The sequence below is a fragment of the Zingiber officinale genome, chromosome 6A (genome assembly GCF_018446385.1).
Source record: "Zingiber officinale cultivar Zhangliang chromosome 6A, Zo_v1.1, whole genome shotgun sequence".
NCBI classification, from domain to species: Eukaryota; Viridiplantae; Streptophyta; class Magnoliopsida; order Zingiberales; family Zingiberaceae; genus Zingiber; species Zingiber officinale.
In genome coordinates this window covers 136112609-136131901 of record NC_055997.1, presented here as the reverse complement: position 1 = coordinate 136131901, position 19293 = coordinate 136112609, and the positions used below count along the sequence as shown (strand labels likewise).

The window sequence follows — 19293 nt, the reverse complement described above, 5'->3', positions numbered from 1 at the left end:
ATTAGATGCTTGGGGGCAATTTGATAGAATGGTAGGTCTGCATGACAATTTTATGAATTCAGATTTACATGGCTGAAATGAATAAGCGAACCAACCAAGCTTAGTTTGATGAAGGCTTCAGGTTTCAGGAAGGTATTTTCTATTCAGATTTCTAGGCATACCACTGGCATCAACAAAGCTTAAGATATCAAACTACAACTCACTCATTGACACCATCATCAACAAGATCATGGCCAAGGTGCATATTGTCGTACATGGGGAAGTTGTGGCCAATAGCATCAATACTACCAGGAGTGGAGTGTTTTTGGATGCCTATCTTGCCGCTACTCATTGAAAAGATTTATACGTTGTGCAGAGCTTTGTCTAGACTTCCAAGCAGCATCCCTGGTCTCATGGGCATATATTTACACACCGAGAGATGAGGGAGGTAACGGATGGAGGGGCATAAATTGGAATAAAGCCTTTAGCAAAAGTACTGAATCTATGACATATATAGAGGACAAGCAGGACTCCTTATACATCAGGTGAATACACTATTCATACTTGAGCAGAGTATATCCATGGACATAACAAGCGAAGCATGAGGATTCCCCGCTCATAAAGAAATTATTACAAATTAGAGATGGCATATCGGGTTCAAAGGGCACAACAATAACAACTACATTGGTAGGATGGCTCATACAAGAAGGAAAGGGAGTGGATGAGGCATATGACTACTTTAGGAAACGAGAGAGCAAATGGCCATGGATCAACACATCTGGAAGTCATATGTACAGTCGAGTCAAACATTCATAATATGGTTACTAACACATGAGAAGTTGCATACTCAAGACCAGCTACCACATGTTTTGGATAAGACTCGTACCTTTTGTATAGCAGCGGAGGAGACGCAAGAGCATATCTTCTTCTAGTGTGCCATCACCATGGCATTATGGAGGAGGTAGACATTAGGCAAGAGATGATCACATACAAGACGATGTTCCAAGTCTTCAAGAAGATATTCTGCGGCACCCAACTTCTGACAAAGGTCCAACACCTAGCCATGTCATGCATGGCTTACTAATATAGATGGCAAGGAACCGGTATCTTTTTTGAGCATGAGAAATGAATGTACAACGTATCTATAGGAATATACAGTATAGGAGCCTAGATATCTACTCAGATATGACATTAGCTGTGATACAATGTCCAAGAACAACTTTGTACATCCTTTTTGAAAGCTAATATACACATTTACTTATATAAAAAAAAAATGAAATTGATTACTGATTGTATACTTCATTAGCTCCTTAACTTCTGCTTCACTAGGATGCGAAGAGGCCAAATGGAATTGCCCATGTGGGTAAAGGTAAATGTTTTATTTTCTCATTATACTAATGCCTTCAAGTACCAACATAGATAATCACCATACTCTAACTTCGGAAGAAAGTGTTAAATATATTAGATTGATAAAGTGATTGATATAGCAAATTTAGTCGCACATTAAAACAATTTATGCTTCCTCTACAAATCATCAATGATGGGTTGGTATATAAAAAAAAATACAAATTTTTTATCCCAAAATTCTACAGAATGGAATAACATGAATCCTGAAACATGATCTACTTAGAAGGATAACACATTCAAAAGGAAAAGAGAACTTACATATATACACATCTCTTGCGCCAAAACGAAGGAATAACAAAGATATGTAATTGCTATGAATGATGAAGTTATTCACTACCTGTCATCCTCTTTTGAAGAGAAATCCGGAACCTGTGATGAAACAAGGCTGGCGGCCTTCTGTTTGGACTCAACCAACATTAATACAACTTCCTGCATGGCTGGTCTGTCTAACGGTGATGAGTTTGTACAAAGCAAAGCAATTTTCAAGACCATTATCATGTGATCCACAGCAATTCCATCTTCCAGATTAAGTTTACTATCAAGTATTCCAGAAGACAGAGAGTTGTTCTTTATATACGTCCTTACCCATGTAACAAGGTCCCCTCCCTGGTCTAATGGCTGAACAGGTGTTCTTCCAGTCAGGAGTTCAAGTAGAACAACTCCATAACTGTAGATGTCACATTTCTCCGTAATTTTCATGGTATATGCATATTCTGTCAGAAAAGGTTGGTCAGGCATAATAACAAAAATACATGACAAAACTCAATATTATTCTTTCTAATACAAGAAAAAAATAACAAGCACACACAAAAGAATCAGGGTGTCACATCACATTGATGTCATATCTCAAAAACAAGCTAAAAACAACTTATTAAATTTTCATATTTGACTACAAGAGAGAAGGAGTAAAGTTAAACAAGTATGGTAATTGTTGTCAAACATAGTCATATACTGAATATATCCTGAAGGAATTATCGAGCAGACTTATTTGAGGCTTCGAAACATACGAATACCACTGAGCAAGCCAAAATGGATAATTTCTAAGATCAAAATAGATAAAAGGACTAAAATACATGAATTTCACATTTAGACCAATTGACTAATAGGAGGCTAAAACTGATTAAACTTTATCATAAAATTTTTTCCCTAAAACATCTTAGCTCTCACCAACTGAAGAAAAGACATCACTAACTTTCATGAATGAGCCAAACTCAGTCAACTAATTTTTTCATCAAGAGTTCAAAGTAATTTAAATTAGAGAACCACAAAAGAGATAAAGAAACTGAGAAGAGCTAATGATATTAGTATGACTCACCAGGTGCTATATACCCATATGATCCAGCAACAGCAGACATTGACTTTGACTGTGGCATGTCAATAACTTTTGCTAATCCAAAATCACCAACATGAGCTTCAAAGTTTTCATTGAGCAGAATATTGTTCGACTTGATATCTCTGTGAATGATGCAGGGTTTGCAACCATGATGTAAATATGAGAGGCCCTCAGCAGCACCAAGTGCAATCATGTAACGTGTTTCCCAGTCAAGAGTAGATGAAAATTCCCCATGAAGTAACTCGCCAAGGCTACCTCTTGCCATGTACTCATAAAGTAGAAGGTTTGAACACTGGTGATAAGAGAATCCATAGAGCTTTACAATGTTTCGATGCCTTATCTTTCCAAGAGTCAAAATCTCTGCATGGAAACTATTCTCAGTATACTTACCTTCTCTGTTAGAGGCCAGCTTTTTCACAGCAATTGTTTGCCCAGATTTCAATAGTGCTCTGTACACCGTCCCACAAGCACCCCTTCCGATTACAAAACTCTCATCAAAATCATTTGTAGCAGAAACAATGTCTTGAAAGGTAACCTTTTCTTTTGGGAACATATATGTGCCTGAAGTTGTATTACGTAGTTGTTTGTCTTGAAAATGAGAAATTGTCTCAATAGGTCTTCTGAGAATACACACCATTATAGTAACAAGAACAAGAGAAATTCCTCCAACAGCAGTGAAAATAATAGTCACAGTCCTACCCAATGAAGTATTTGTTCTAGGTGATGATGTAGATAATGATGGTGGCAAACCACAACCAACAAGAGGTTTACCACAAAGATCTTTATTTCCTATGAAGCTACACAAAGTCATGTTACGGAAAAGTGGAATAGAAGGTATAGGTCCTGTGAGATCATTATATGAAAGATTAAGTCCTAGTAAGCTACACAGATTGGCAAATGAAGATGGAATTTCACCAGTCAAATGATTATTGTTCAGCAAAAGGAACTCCAGCAATGCAAGATTGCCAAGCTCCTCTGGAATATTTCCTGAAAGATCATTGTAGCTAAGATTCATTGCAATTTGTAAACTTGAAAGTCCGCCCAATTCCTTAGGTATTGAACCAAAAAATTCATTACCACCCATCTGCAGCTCCATTAAATGAGAGAGCTTCCCTATGATAGGAGGTATTATTCCTGATAACTTGTTATCAGAAATCACAAACCGTTCCAACTGGACAAGGTTTATTTCATCAGGCAATGTGCCAATAAATTGATTCTGGCTGAGATCTAGTCGTTGAAGCATCCTGCCTTTAAAAATCTCCTGAGGTAAGCTTCCTCCAATTTTATTGGACGAGATGTTAAGGATAACCAACAGCGACAAATTACATAGCTCCCCTGGCAACTCATGTGTAAAAAAGTTGTTAGGAAGATTGAGCCTCTGCAAAGCTTTGCATTGTCCTATCTCTGGTGGAATGGGACCACTGAATCTGTTCTCATCTAACTCAATGGCAGTCAGATTAACCAGCTTGCACAAATCTGAGGGAAAGCTTCCTGTCAGGCTGTTCTTACCAAGACGAAGCTGCACCAAGGATCTACAATTTATAACTTCACTAGGAATGTTGCCGGTCAAATTGTTAGACCATAAATTCAACAAAATAAGGTTCGAGTGTCTACAAAGATACCTTGGAATTTGCCCACTGAGATTATTTTCTGAAAAGTCAACCACCCAAAGTGAACTGTACACCCCAAGCTTCTGAGGTATAGTGCCGGACAACATATTGTTAAAAAGTTGTAACTGAGTTAAATTTGGCATATCCTGAAATCCAAGAGGAATAGGCCCGTCCAGAGAGTTTATTGAGAGATCAAGCTTACTTAAGTTCCTTAATCCACTCAATTCAGGTGGAATAAATCCTCTAAGATCATTCTGGAACAGGTGAAGCAAGTATAACCCTTTAATGTTACATAACTCAGATGGTATTTTTGCAGTCAATATATTCTCTGATAAATCTATTTCTGTAGCCCGAGTAAGATTGCCAATTGTCTTTGGGATTGTTCCGTTCAATGAATTCCTGTACAGATATAACTTCTCCAAATTGTTCAGCCTTCCAATGTCTTCAGGTATACCACCGACAAGGTTATTTTGGTAAAGTGCAAGCGTCACAAGCTGAGTACAGTTTCCAATCTCCTTAGGGATACATCCAGAAAGTTGGTTGTCCCATAGAACCAGTTCAGTCAAACTTGGCAACTTCCCAATCTCCTTGGGAATTTCACCTTCTAGTTGGTTTTGGGCAAGACCAAATCGTTTCATGTTCCGACACTCACTGACTTCAACAGGAATGCTACCAGTTATCAGATTTTGCCCCATTCTCAAAACAGATAGGTTCTTGAGCTTGCCGATGGAGCGCGGTAAAGGACCCGTAATGTTGTTGGAGTAGGCTACAAGTTCAAGAAGGGATGAAAGTCCTCCAATTGATTCAGGGAGCTGACCACATAGTTTATTATTACACAAGTTGCACTTTAGTAAAGAAGAAAGGCTACCCAATTCATGAGGGATTTCACCTTCAAATTTATTGTTATTCAGATACAAAACTTCTAACTTTGAACAATTACTGATCTCCCTAGGGATTGCCCCCGAGAATTCATTGAAGGAAAGATCAAGAACAGTTAAGTGAATCAATCCACCAATTCTTGGGGAAATAATTCCAGATAAATTCATGGAGTTCAGATGAAGACCAACTACTATACCATCAGAAGTGCAACTAACACCTTTCCACTGACAGGGTATAAAATCATTAGCATTCCAACTATCTAGGTGGTAAAAAGCATCTGCCATGTTGCTCTTAAGATTCAACAGGTATTGCCCTTCTATGTTTACCCCTTCAGAAGTACATATAAATAGAAAGGCTAGTAGTAACACAAACTTAAGAACCACCAAACGCAAAACTCTTTCAGAATTTATTACCTCGGACATTGTTACCATTGTAGGCACAAAGATTAACAGCTAAAGTGGAGAAGGGAAGCTTTATGGCAGTAAGAACAAAGGCAACGCGGCCATATAAACCGCAGCACACCTTTTTCTGACAAGCATAACAGAAGAAAAAGGAAAAAAAAATTCATCATGCTGCAAGAAAGCATGAGAAGTTTAAAAAAGAAAACAGCCAAGCAGAGAACCAGAAGCCTTTAGAAATCAAGTTAAACATTCAAAGAAAGCCTAATTAGAAGAATGGAAATACCTCCACGGTTCTGAAGTCTTATCTAGTCCTGACACCAAAAATGCAGTGCTTTGTGCACAAACATAATAAGCCAGAAGTAGCTTCCAAATAAAATAAGTTGAAATCACTGACATCAACTCCAATAGCAAAACTTTTCTTCAAGCAAGTCAGATTTTATATCCAGTATCCTGAGCTAGAAGACACAATAGAGTAACCAAAATAGCCAGGTCCTCGGTTGGGATACTTCGATCCAAAATTCTTTTGCCTAACACTGGAAAAGAACTTCCGTCACAATTCCATCCTACAATCAATCCAAAAGCCAAGAAGTCCAAGTGGCCCAGTGAACAGAGTCCACTCAATCCAAACCGGCCTCAGCTTTAACACGTCCTTGCGAAAGACACCAAAGTTTTTCCAAAATCTATATCCATATGACTCTTTACTTTACCTCTGCCAAAAAGAACAAGACGTTTAGCGAACATTGCCAAATTTTTGAGGCAACACTAGGATTAGAACCTCCTCGGTCCCAATGTCAAGAGAACTTCTTTCCGCACGAAACTCACCAGTCAAAAGTAATAGTTGGATCCAGCAGCGAAATCGAAGCAATTATTCCTTCGGTAAAGAGGTAAAGAGATTGAAAGTGATCATATATCACAGGAAATCGCAAATCTCGGAACCTTTTCGGAGGCGTAATCTTTACGGGATCAACCTTTCTACTGTGAAAGTGCCGACTTTTTCTTGTCTTTCGCCGTTTTGCCCCGCTGATGCACGGAATCTAGCTCGATTCAGTTGCTTCAACTCTGGAACTCCACGCGTACATCACACTCATCCTTGCTCCTGCCTCGCTTTTTGAAAGCCCCATCCACCCACCCATACCGTCGATCCGAGCAAGCAGTTTCGAGAAGCAAGATCAAAATTAGGGAGAGACGAGCTCGAGCTAAATTTTGAACTGTTGAATCTTATTTGATAAATCAGGTCAAGTTGAGTTAAATTAAGTTTAAAATAAATTAAGTTTTTAAAATAATTATTCAAATTTAACATGATTTATTTTTTATAAGTTTAAGTTTGATTTAAATTTGATTCGTGTTATCGACTTCACAATTCAAATTTAGCTTGAGTTTAGTTCGTTTAGATGTTATTGAGCTCTTAATTTAAACTTATTTGATTGTTTAAAATTTTTACGTATTTGATTGATTATTAATAGAGCTATCAATTTGGGTTGGGCTCATCGGGTTAGCCCGCTCCGTCAAATAATTTAAGCGGGTTGCATTGAAATTTTATCAACCCAAGCTCGTCGCAAGTCGGCCTGCTTAGGCTCGCGACCCGCACAGGTCGACCCATGATGGGCTTAGGTTGACTCACGGATTAAGAAACATATGTAAGTTAAATTTTATGTCAATTCATTATCTTTTTTGTTATAATTTTGAAATAAAAATGATATTTTTCATCAAATATGAGTAATCGTTTGTGTTTATTTATATTTAAAATACCTATTTTTGGATACATTTGATTGATAAAACTTTTTTGAATTAAAACCTTCAAGATATGAATTTTTTTATTTTTGATGGGTCCGTGGGTTGGCCCGCCAAACCTATAATCCGCCTTGAATTGAGTTGGTAGTTTTCTAATATACCAAGATGAGATGGGTTGGCTTGCCCCATCCTACCCTAACAAATGGCTGACCCACTGATCCGGCGGTAAGAATGGGGGACTCACTTTCTGAAGGGTCCCAGCCTGAGGACGGATGGAGGGCTGACTAAGCGGGTAATGGCCGCGTCAAGCAGTTGAGCAGGTCCGAGCGGAGCCAACTGCAGGTCCGAGCGGAGCCAGAGATAACCCAGCCATAGGCTCGGGTTTCCGACGCCAAGGCAGGAGGACTGAATGGTCGAGCGGGTGTCTGCCCGGCCGGAATCGAAGGGCCGAGCGGGTGGTCCGTTCGGCCAGGATAAGGGCGAGGATACAAAGGTTAGCCGAGCGGCCTATTCGTTCGGCTCGGGATATGGGATGTCAGCAAAGGCATGTCGGATGATTATGTCGTACACAAGATTTCACGATAGAGGGTCTTGCCGTCACATCATGGAGAGGTTGATACAGTAGCGGTATGGCCTTATGGGTGCTCTTCTGACAGACCCATACCTGGGCATGGATGCCCTTCTGACAGACCCATACCTGGGCATGGTCGAAAGCAGGTGATTGCTTTGATTGGCGCGCCCAGGCTCCTTCGAGAGGTCTATATAAGGTCTTCATTTCTTCACCGGAGGTACACAAGTCTGAATCTCTGAAGCCACCTCTTTGTTATTCCTCGCCTGACTTGAGCGTCGGAGGGCCGTCGCCGGGACACCCCTCCCGGCTCGGTTTTGTTGCAGGTTCGCCGGAGCACTCGAGGATCCAGCAGGGAGCGCCACATCCCCAGCGTCCGTTGACTCCTGGTTCGGACAGGATCACCCACCATTAGTTGGCCCGTTTGATTGCTCTAGTTATTGAGCTTGATAATTTAAATTTGTTTGTTCATTTTAATTTTTTTTTATTTAGTATGTTGATAAGAGTTTTATAATGAATACGATTCATAAATATTGTTCATGAACATTATTCACGAACGTTGTTCACGAATATTAACGAGTTGAACACATATGTGTTCAAGCTTGTTTAATTAGTTTAATGAGTTATTCAATCTTGTGTGTATTGAACGAATATAAATAATCTTTCACCAAACCAAACATTAAGCTTGTTCACAAATGTTCAGTTCATTTACAACTCTAGGCAAGAGCGAACACAATAATAGCTAAAAAGCATGATTTCAAAAAAGGTAGATCCGTTACCTTAACGACCCCCTAGTGCCGACCCCACAGATATGAAGAGAGATACATGCAGGTACACAGGCCATAGGTATATGGTGGGATAAATCTTAGGTCGTCAGTTCCTGAGAATTAACCCCTGGCCATTACGCCAGAGATACCATGCACCACCGTCTGCGCTACACCTTGGGGGCAAGAAGCATGCTTTCAAGCTCTAACTTTCCATCTCTCTCCCTCTCCCTCTCCCTCTCCCTCTCCCTCTCCAATTAAATTTGGTACTCGGGTTTCTCCTTTCATATAATCAGGAGACGGACTATGAGAGGCACCTGAGGTGAGTGTAATAACCTTTTACTACAATGATACTCAAGTTTAGGGTGGCAGACTTACTACAATAGGGCAATGGATCAAATCCCGGTGGGCGCATGCCCTCAGGAAAAAACCCTCCCACCCCTAGCTAACTTGACGTTCAGCTATAAACTGACTCCGTGATATACCTCCCTTCACATAACTTGAGAACAGGTTGTGAGGGACGTCTAAGGTGAGTGTAATCATCTTTATTGCTACAATGGTACTTGGGTAATAAATTTTGTGGTCAGCTATAAGCTGACCTTGTGATTTACCTTCCTTCATATAATTTGGGGACGGGCTGTGAGGAGCGTTTTAACATAATCACCTTTTGCTACAATGATACTTGGATAATAAGTTCATCTCTATCTTAATTTATCGCACTTCTACATATCTTGGGGTAAATAGTAAAAGCTGTGTAGTTGTATCAATATAAGTAATTGCTCTAATAAATCTTAGGATCAATTTTTAATGGGTATAAAATATTTTGTTAGGTGTCTGACTTCCCTTATACAAATAGTTACAGGGCAAATATCTTTCATGATTTATCTCTTTTCAAAGAGTATGATGTTGTCAACTGGGCAAATATCTTTCATGATTTATCTCTTTTCAAAGAGTATGATGTTGTCAACTGAGACTACTAAAATGATAACTTCATCTTTTACTTCAATTGGGACGAACAATAAAGGGCCCACCCTAATTATAGAGGGGCGGTGGATGGACATTATCACCTTTTCCACACTCTCCCTATCCATTTATGCTTTCTTGATTGATTAATTGATAATATATATATATATATATATATATATATATATATATATATATTTCGAACTAATTAATTTTGAGTATGATTGGTTCGATCCCATAAAAATCTTTTAACGACCATCAAAATAAATTCGGAAGTACTACAATATTGCATTGCTAGGATGACCTCCGCAATCAGAGTGTTCTGAGTTTCCTCTAAATCCTCTTATTGCTACGTCATGGCTCGTAGGAACAGTCTAACGGTTGTGGAAGTGTTAGAACGGGCGTTTCGGCATGGAAACACGTCATGTCATACTAATTTTCCTATAAATAAAGTTGGTTGCTTTGGGATGTTATTTTTGGACGTTATAACGACAAAAATTATTAGAATGGAATGGATCGGAACGGTGATCATTCTCGCTAGACAGTCACGGCGTCCAAGGCTCTCCTAGCATGGCTTGATTGGGCGACTGATGGCCATGGGCATGATAGTGGTGGAGGGAAAGCGGTGCATCAATGCGTGAGCAGTGATGGTGGTGACCCCACAGGTCATCCGAGTTGGTATGTGGTGGGATGCTTGTCACATGAGGTCGCGGAGTCGAAATTCAGAGCAGTCGAGGTGTAAATCTCCGGTCCTTGTGCAACTCACCCCACCTGTCACATGCTCACTCAGGATGATGTGATTTACCTCCCTCGTGATGACCTTAGGTCGGGTGCGACGAGAGCATTGGGGACGAGTGATTTCGCCTTTTGCCACTTGAGCAGTGATGGTGGCTATTTAGAGTTTAGGGAGAGATGTTTTAATGAAAACTTAGATTTTGATAAACAAATATAAGTTTATATTCTCAATCAACTCATACCTTTAATATGATAGTTCAAATATCCTTTCTCAAAGTCTAATCATTTATCTTATTAAAATATAATAAAAATTTATTATAAATTTTAAAAATAATATATATATATATATATACTTATAATTTTTTATATGCTTAATATTATAACCCAACTCTAAATGTTAAAGGTAAATTTTATTTATTATTTAATATTTTAGGCATATCATTAGTAAATCATTAAATATTTAATACTTGTTCTTATTATTTTCATGATTCTTGAATTATCAATATTCTATAAGTTTATAGATCTAATTATGAATAAGTAATAATTTATTATATGAGTTTTTAAAAAAATTACGAGTCAAATTTTTTATTATATTTTTCTCATTATGTTATTATTGTACAACAATTATATAATATTGTATTAATTTTTTATGATTTTATATATTTTATTTTTATTATTAATGTAATTTATATATTTATTAAAAAAAATTATTGATTCTTTCTTTTTAGATATATATATACACCACAACCATTCCATTCTATGAAATAATATTGGAATCGAAATGATAAAATTCACGATGATTATCGTGACTGTTCTTGCGAACCTTACACTGCACCGTAGCTTGAGGGCTTCATTATCCTCTTACAAACACGTCACATGGTCAAACGACGCTCCCATGCATCCGAAGCAAATTTGAAATCTTTCGACCTGTGAATGCAAACTTTCTACTCTCTCAAGCATTGGTCATTTCTCAAAATCGTGACCTCCGTGAGAATGCAAATGCAAACTCTAATCCACTATCTCTCTTATGATTTCATTTTTTTTAAGTAAACGATGATTATACTTATCCTAGATTTTCCTCATAGCCTGTCCTCAGATGATTTCATCTCTCAACCAAAGCAAATGCAAACCCTTTTGCCATTTCGATCATGATTTCATATCTCTCGGTGAAACCAAATGCAAACATAAAACCCTTTTGTCATTTCGATCATGATTTCATCTAGTGGTCAAAACTCTGACTCTCCCAATCTCCTTCCTTCAATTGTTGATTTCGGCTACAATCCTTGTCTCATACAATGTCACAAGGTCAGAGTTCAAGCTCATTATCATCTCCAAAGGTGAAGTCTTAAGCTTAAATCTCTGTTTTTCTTTCACGCCCTCGGTTATTTAGTGGAGAAAAGTCTAACATGGGATAAGTTGTTGGAGTCCTATATAGCGATCATTATTCCTTTCCTTTGAGTCCCTCCTTATCATCTCCAAATCTCGATTCCATGTGGTTGAGATCTCTTCTTAATCCGTGTTCATCATTGATGCACCCAAAATAATTGTAGATGATATCATTTTCATTTCTGTCATGGCCGCATCCTTTTAGGGATTCAACTGAGTATAACAACAATGGAGTATAATAGTTTCTGAAATTAATAGGGTTTAAAATAATTTTGACACATAATCACTATTTGATTGTATTTTGTCAAGGTAGATTGTATTTTTTTATTATAGGACAATGAAGAACAAACATCATCTTCTAGAAGAAAAATCAAATATCAAATTTGGAGAAGTTACATTGGATGAGTGTGTGGGACATTTCATAAGATATTTTTCAGACATTCACAAAGGGAAAGGGTTAGTCAAGAATACATATACATGAAAGACACGCTCAACTTATAAACAGTAGGCCCTTTACTTTATTCCTTAGTATATTATAAATACCACAACTTAGGGATCACTAGTTAATATATTTGAGAATTAAGATTTTGAAGTAAGGATATCTAAATTCTCTAATGTGATTGTGCTCTTCTATTGGGATTCAATCAAAGTTGTAATTAGAAAGATTTGAAAAAGATCATAAATTTAAAAGGATATATGATATCTCCATTGATATGAGATCTCTTGAGTAGAGCCCAAGAGTAAAACCATGAGAGTCTAGATTCAAAGTGGACAATATCATGTTATTGTGGAGATATGTGAACATCCTTTGGGCACAACAAATGGGATCAGAGTCATGATCCAGATCAAATATCATATGGGGCGGCATTGAACGAAGTTGAGGTGGGCTCGAAGCAAGTTAGGCTGACTAGATGCTCGAGGGGAAGGCACAAAGTAGATCAGGGTGATCGAATGCTCGCAGGGAGGCCCGAAGTAAGTCAGGAGTGACCAGATGCATATGTTCGCGGGGAATGCCTGGAGTAAGTCAGGGTGACAGGATGTTCACGAGGAGGCCCAAGGTCAGAATGACCGGATGCTCGTAGGGAGACGTGAAGCAGGTCAAGAATGACCAAATCCAGATGCTTACGAGGAGACCCGGAGCATGTCAAGGTGATCGGATGCTCGTGGGGAGGCCTGGAGTGAGTTAAGGTAATCGGATGCTCGCGAGGAAGGCTCGGAGCAAGTCAAGGTGACCAAATATTTGCAGGGAGATCCAGAATAGATTAGGGTGACCGGATACTCGCGGGGAGCCTCAAAATAGGTCAAGGTGATCAGATGCTCACGGGGAGGCCCGAAGCAGGTCAAGAGTGACCAAATTCAGATGCTTAGGGGAAGACTTGGAGTAGATTATGATAACTGGATGCTCACGGGGAGGCCCGGAGCAGGTCAAAAGTGACCAGATGCTCCCGGAGCAGGTTAGGATGACCAGATGCTCACTTGACTGGATCATGAGAGTAATGGTGGTCCTTTGTTTGAGAGGATGATTGTTGGGATTCAATCAAAGCCCCACATTGGAAAGATTTGAGAAAGATCATGAGTTTAAAATGATGTAAGATATTTCCATTGGCATGAGACCTTTTGTGTATAGCCCAAGAGCAAAGTCATAAGGGTCTAGGCCCAAAGTAGACAATATCATATCATTGTGGAGATATGTGAACATCCTTTTGGGAAGTATAGAGAAAGATATTGTGCAGGTAGAGCTAAAGACTCATGACTCCAATGCTTCTAGCTCAGAGCACACGAAACTTCACACTATAGCTAGTGATAGAACGAGACGAGTCATAAAACTAGCCACCAAATACGCATTTAAAGACTTGGTATCTTATGCACTTATCACTAGTAACGAAGATCCTACATCTTTTCAAGAGGCGGTACACAGCTCTGAGAAGGACAAGTGGACGGGTGCTTGGGCGGAGGAGATGGAGTCATTGTATAAGAACCAAATGTGGGATCTAGTGAAACTTCCCGAAGGAAAGAAAGCTATAGGGTGCGAGTGGATATTCATGGAGAAAGAAACAATGTCAGAGGGAGAAAAAGTGAAGTTCAAGGCTCAATTAGTAGCAAAGAGGTATTCATAGAGAAAGGGGATTGACTATAAAAATTTTTTTCTCTCTATTAGTAAGATATACATTAATTAGAGTGATGTTGACTTTGGTAGCACATCGCGATTTGCGGCTAGAGTAAATGGATGTGAAGACGAGATTTCTTCATGTAAATTTAGAGGAGCAGATTTTTATGTTACAACCTGAGGGATTTAGTTAGCCTGGACAAGAGCGGTTGGTTTGTAAGTTGAAGAAATTACTCTATGGATTGAAACAATCTCCTAGGTAATGGTACAAATATTTTGATTCATACATGATTCAAAATAGATATAAGATGTCACGCCCCCAAAGGAGTCTCTGCCAAACAAAAATCCGGCAGCATCTCCCCTGTACCGGTGACAATCTGAAGCATCAATACAAGCAAAATACATCAGCCACATGCGGCTGGAATATTTATATACACAACCACGCAGTTATAATCACAGCCCACTCGGCTGGAATGAAACAATCACAACCACGCAGTTATATATAAAACAACCCACACGGTTGTACTAAAAACACAGCGAAAAAATGAAGGAAAGCCCACACAACCCAAATAAATACAATGCATGCCGGCATGACTTAAACACAAATACAACACCAAAAGAATAAGATAGCCACATGGCTAAACACAAATACAATGCCAAAAATAAGAAAAGAATATACAAAAGAAAACAAACACCAGGTGAAATCGTCTTCGAATGTGACGTAGGACCCGACAGATAGGATACTCCGAGCGACACCAACCATCTACAATCTACCTGAAAACATAAATGTATACATGCGGTAGTGAGTATATGTAACTCAGCGGGTAATAGACAAGATAGCGCATGGTCCATAAACAAACATGGAGATCACAAGTATACAGTCTCAGTAAGGAATAAAGAACATGATCATACTATCATAATCAATGCACCTAAACATATCTGACATAATAACCTGACATACCAACTGTACAAACCACAACTATTATAATGATAGATACATACCCAATCTGGAATTGACACATGGTACAATGATCAGTAAACTCACCGGATCTGCAACAGACGTACCCATGACACCTGTGTAATATAAATACAACTGCATATACATGTAAAATACATGACATGTATGCAGCATGACAACCTTATGCAACAATCATATCTCAAACAAGTGCAACAACGACAATCACATGCAACTAGTATCTACTAGGCATGTATGAAAATATAGATACACTGCACATCAAATGCAAGAATAATAACTGCGTATGCATGCTCCATGGTCACCCCCCGACACCTCTCCAGACACCACGACCCCAGTATGGTCGAGAGGCTTGGGTCCGTGACAACCGTACAAGCCTCATACTCCAAACTGCTATAAAGTAGCTGAGGCAGACGGAATGCTAAGTAGTTATCTAACTACATAGCATCAGGGTCCCTGACTGCTCACAACGCCGGATCTCACTAAACCTCGTGACCGGGTGGCACGACAGGACGAGCAGCAACTGCTCCAGCTACCACTACCCATGAGTGGCCGAGTGTGCGGTGCTAAACCAAACTGATGACTCTCTCAACCACAAGGGAGACAATGGTAATCAGATGCAATGAATGATGAACATGATATATATATATATATATATATATATAATCATCATCCATGCAACACCCCAAACCTCATAAATACCTCCAACATGAATATAATCATCATGATACCTCCACGTATCCCACCAAACATATGTACATACTACACATGTATAATCAACCAAAAATCTCTAATAATCCCACCAGACACATGTACACAAAATATAAGTACAATCAACATGTATCCTCCAGTAAAAACACAACAGACATGTGTATATACCCCAAACATACAATCAACACAACTCCTCCAAAAGTAAACACGTCAGCCATGTGTATAAACCACAAACATAACAAATACGTGTGTACATACAACATGCAAATGTACGGTCAACAAGATGACTCCTATAACACATACCCACCTATGTACAGTCCACATCACATACCCAATCAGCATGGTAATTCCAACAACACGACAATCACTACAAGACATACTCTACACGTATAATCACAACAGAGTAGATATCAAGAGTGGAGACTGTATATGAATTAAATAGATCATCACAAGGGTCAAACATAAGTATCATGCAGGAAAAAACAGCAACCGATCATGATATAAGATAAAGCAGCCTAATTCATCCAATAATAACCATGCACTAAGTTTCAAAGAAACTATAAAGAGACCAAGGAAGAAATACCTGCCTTTATACGTCGATCGTGCTAAAATAAATCCCACGTCGTGATGATCGTCCCATATCACGGTCCTACATAAATCAATATATATATTTTATTTAGCTAAATTTATAAGAATTAAAATTGCTAAATAAAATACCTACCCAATTAGGATAACTCCACTTAAATATAATCTCTGATAAATCCTCCAAATAATCCTTAATCCAATAACAAATCCATCTCTCTTATATCAATTCATCTCATAATAATATCAACTCACAATAACCTATCACAAAATCGAATCTCTACCATAAATCCACAACAACCTAACATCATCATCAATAACTAACCCAACCACCACATCTGATAACGCAACCAACAATTAATCCAATGATCCTAAGAATGATCACATAATAATCTACATCAACCAATCACCATATCCACAAATTCCAACCCAAATAATCTGATATCAATTCCATAAGAAATCTTGTAATCAAATTTTTAAGCTTGTATTCAACAACCTCACCAAAATTCCAGCAACCTCTACTCATGGAAATAACAGAAATACATCACTGGAAACTCACTTACCTTGAGATATGGCCACAAATCAAGAGCTCACAGCCCCTATAGAAATTCTAGCAACCTAAACAGAATAATATCTTGTTAATTCTGTTATTAATCCAGATTAATCAATACACAAGACTCCATTGGTTAACACCTACTGCATCCACTGATCGACCAAGAAGCGGAACAAGAAATCAAACAGAACATCCATTCACTATTAAAAATCCACTAGTTCAACACCTACTGCATATACCAGCCGAATCAAGAAGAAAGTGTTGGAACCCCAAGGTGTTTTGATGTGATCAAACAAGTTAAGTTAGGTCCTGCGTTTGTTTAACCCTTGTGTCTAAGTGTGCAGGAGCTTAGGAACACAGGAAGTCGAGCGGAAGACGCGGCTAGCGAGAAGGACGGCACGGGGAGAGAGCCGACGGGCTCTGTGCGTCCGAGGGATGAGGTGACCGCGGAAGAGTACACCGGTGGACGAGAAGAACGTGCGTGGCGTTCGAGGGACGAGAAACCGGGAAGGAAGGCTGCTCGAGGAGAAGGCCGGAACATGGGTTCGGGTGAGCCCTATTCCGGATGGCCGAGATCACCCAAGCTAGTGGAGTCGGAACAGAAGACCCGGACCGAGACGAGCTGAACCGAAGCGGAGCGACCGGACGGAAAAAGTCAACCAGAGTTGACTTTTGGGGTCTGGGGCGCCCGGAACGAGGTTTTTGACCATATCGAGTCAAACTCGATCTGAACGTTGGGGGATAAAGTTTTATCCCCCCAGGGCGCCCGGAACCCCTTCGGGACGCCCCGACCAGTGCTATAAATATAGCACTGGTTTGCACAGATCAGAACAACGAACTTGTAATCAATTCCTTCTGTGCTTTCAATTCTGTTCTTTTCATTTGTGCTGTCAACGTTGTAAAGAGGCTACTCCGTCCAGAGGAGAATCAGATAGTGCGCTTACATTCCTTGGATTAGCAATCCCCTGATTGCAAACCAAGTAAAACTCTGGTGTCTGCTTTTCTTTACTTAGTCTCTTTTATTTACTTATTACAAGTGTTCATTATATAGTTGAAATCCGAGAAAGGTTCGAGTTTTATTTTGTAGGGCAATTCACCCCTCCCCTCTTGTCGGCCTCCAAAGGGACCAACAAGTGGTATCAGAGCTAGTTACTGGTCTCGAAAACCTTGGTGAAACGGTAACAAACCGGGATACTATACGCTACGCGCTCAATGTGTTTCCAAGAACTCCGGAATGGACATCAATCGTCGATGCTTATTACATCTCAAAAGACTTGGAGGTAAGTACTTTAGAAGAGTTGTTTTCTACCCTTGAATTACACGAAACTAGATATGCAGAGATATCAAAGGACACAACCCAGACTATGGCGCTGAACGCAACCAACAAGGATGAACCCGAGTCAGACTCCGAAGACGATCAAGAAGCGTACATGGTAAGAAACTTTAAAAAGTTTTTTAGATCTAATAAATTTAAAATGCAGAATAAAAAGAATCAAAAAGGTAGAAGAAAGGTACGGTGCTACCAGTGTCAGAAGGAGGGACACCTAAGGGAAGACTGCCCAGAACTCAAGAAGGTCAAAATGAAGGCACCTAAGAAACACAACCTAAAAGCAACTTGGGATGACACTTCTTCATCTGAATCAGAAGCTCAAGAATATGCGGGGATTGCACTGATGGCAAGCCATAAAGGACAAAGTACATCAGAACCCAGCATCGATGAAGGGGGAGCGACCTCAGATGGAAGTAGCGAAGCAGGGGGATTCAAGTCTGATATGGTAAGTGAGGTATGCCTCTTACCCCCTGATGAACTTTACTTTGGTATCAAAGCTATGACTAAATCCATGTATAAATTAGAAAATAAAAATGCCAAATTAGAAAATGAAATTTTAGAAACAAAGAGAATTTTGGCAAAATCATGTTTTATAGAGGATTTTGAAAAATTGAAAATTGAAAATGATAAACTAAAAGAAGAAATAGAAAGATTGAAAAAAATCTAATTGTTCAAATATTTTTACTTTTAGAAATTATAAATGTTTAAATTGGTATTATAGATTTCATCAAAGTCAAATTAGAAATATATCAAAAATCTATATACCTAGGAAATACTTGGTCAATCCTGTAGGTAGGAACCTCTATTGGGTTCCAAAAACCTATTTAATTTAAAATTAAAATTAGACTTAGCATTTTCAGCAAGGAAATTAAACAACTAATTTCTTTATGAGGCTTTGTCTAAGGAAGTGGTTGTTGCTCCAATAACCAAGAAGGCCTAGTGCCTCGCCACAACCTGGAAGCCAAGTATCGAAATGAAAAGTTTAATTGATTAACTGAAAAAGTATTAATTTAAATTACTTAATGCTTTAAAAGAGTTATTCAATTTGTGTTAGAAAATATTTTAAAATTTTTTTTTACTTAACTTAGAAATTTTTTTTATCTTAGAAATTTTTAAAAAGAGTTTAAAATTTTTTTTTGGAATTTTGAGATAAGTTTCAAACTTAAATTTTTTTTAACACTTATGACTGTTTTATCTGAAAAATGTTTTACTTAAATTTTTTTTTTTCGAAAGAAAATTTTTGAAAAGTGTCTTTAAATTGAATTTTACTTAGACATTATT

General features: G+C 38.7%; 1 protein-coding gene across 2 annotated transcripts; it reads right to left on the bottom strand.

Annotated features, from left to right (window-relative positions):
* Window positions 1–865: 865 nt before the first annotated feature.
* On the bottom strand, window positions 866–6730 carry LOC121998251 (probable leucine-rich repeat receptor-like protein kinase At5g63930). 2 transcript variants are annotated; one of them, XM_042553069.1, is made up of 4 exons: window positions 6432–6730; window positions 5893–6318; window positions 2702–5736; window positions 866–2099 (listed from the first exon to the last, which is right to left on the bottom strand). In XM_042553069.1, exons 3-4 carry the CDS (start codon window positions 5637–5639, stop codon window positions 1720–1722), a joined length of 3318 nt encoding a protein of 1105 aa, XP_042409003.1. In that variant the 5' UTR covers window positions 5640–5736; window positions 5893–6318; window positions 6432–6730; the 3' UTR covers window positions 866–1719. The 2 variants fall into 2 exon arrangements, with proteins under 2 accessions (XP_042409003.1, XP_042409004.1); XM_042553070.1 differs by having other exon boundaries at window positions 1398–2099; window positions 2702–5095; window positions 6432–6727.
* Window positions 6731–19293: the final 12563 nt, after the last annotated feature.

Bases quoted from the DNA above. Each gene is read 5' to 3' on its own strand.
- LOC121998251 (XM_042553069.1), bottom strand. From the start codon at position 5,639: ATGGTAACAATGTCCGAGGTAATAAATTCTGAAAGAGTTTTGCGTTTG. The intron at 2,100-2,701 runs GTGAGTCATACT...CTTTTCTGACAG, and splicing joins ATATGGGTATATAGCACCTG to AATATGCATATACCATGAAA.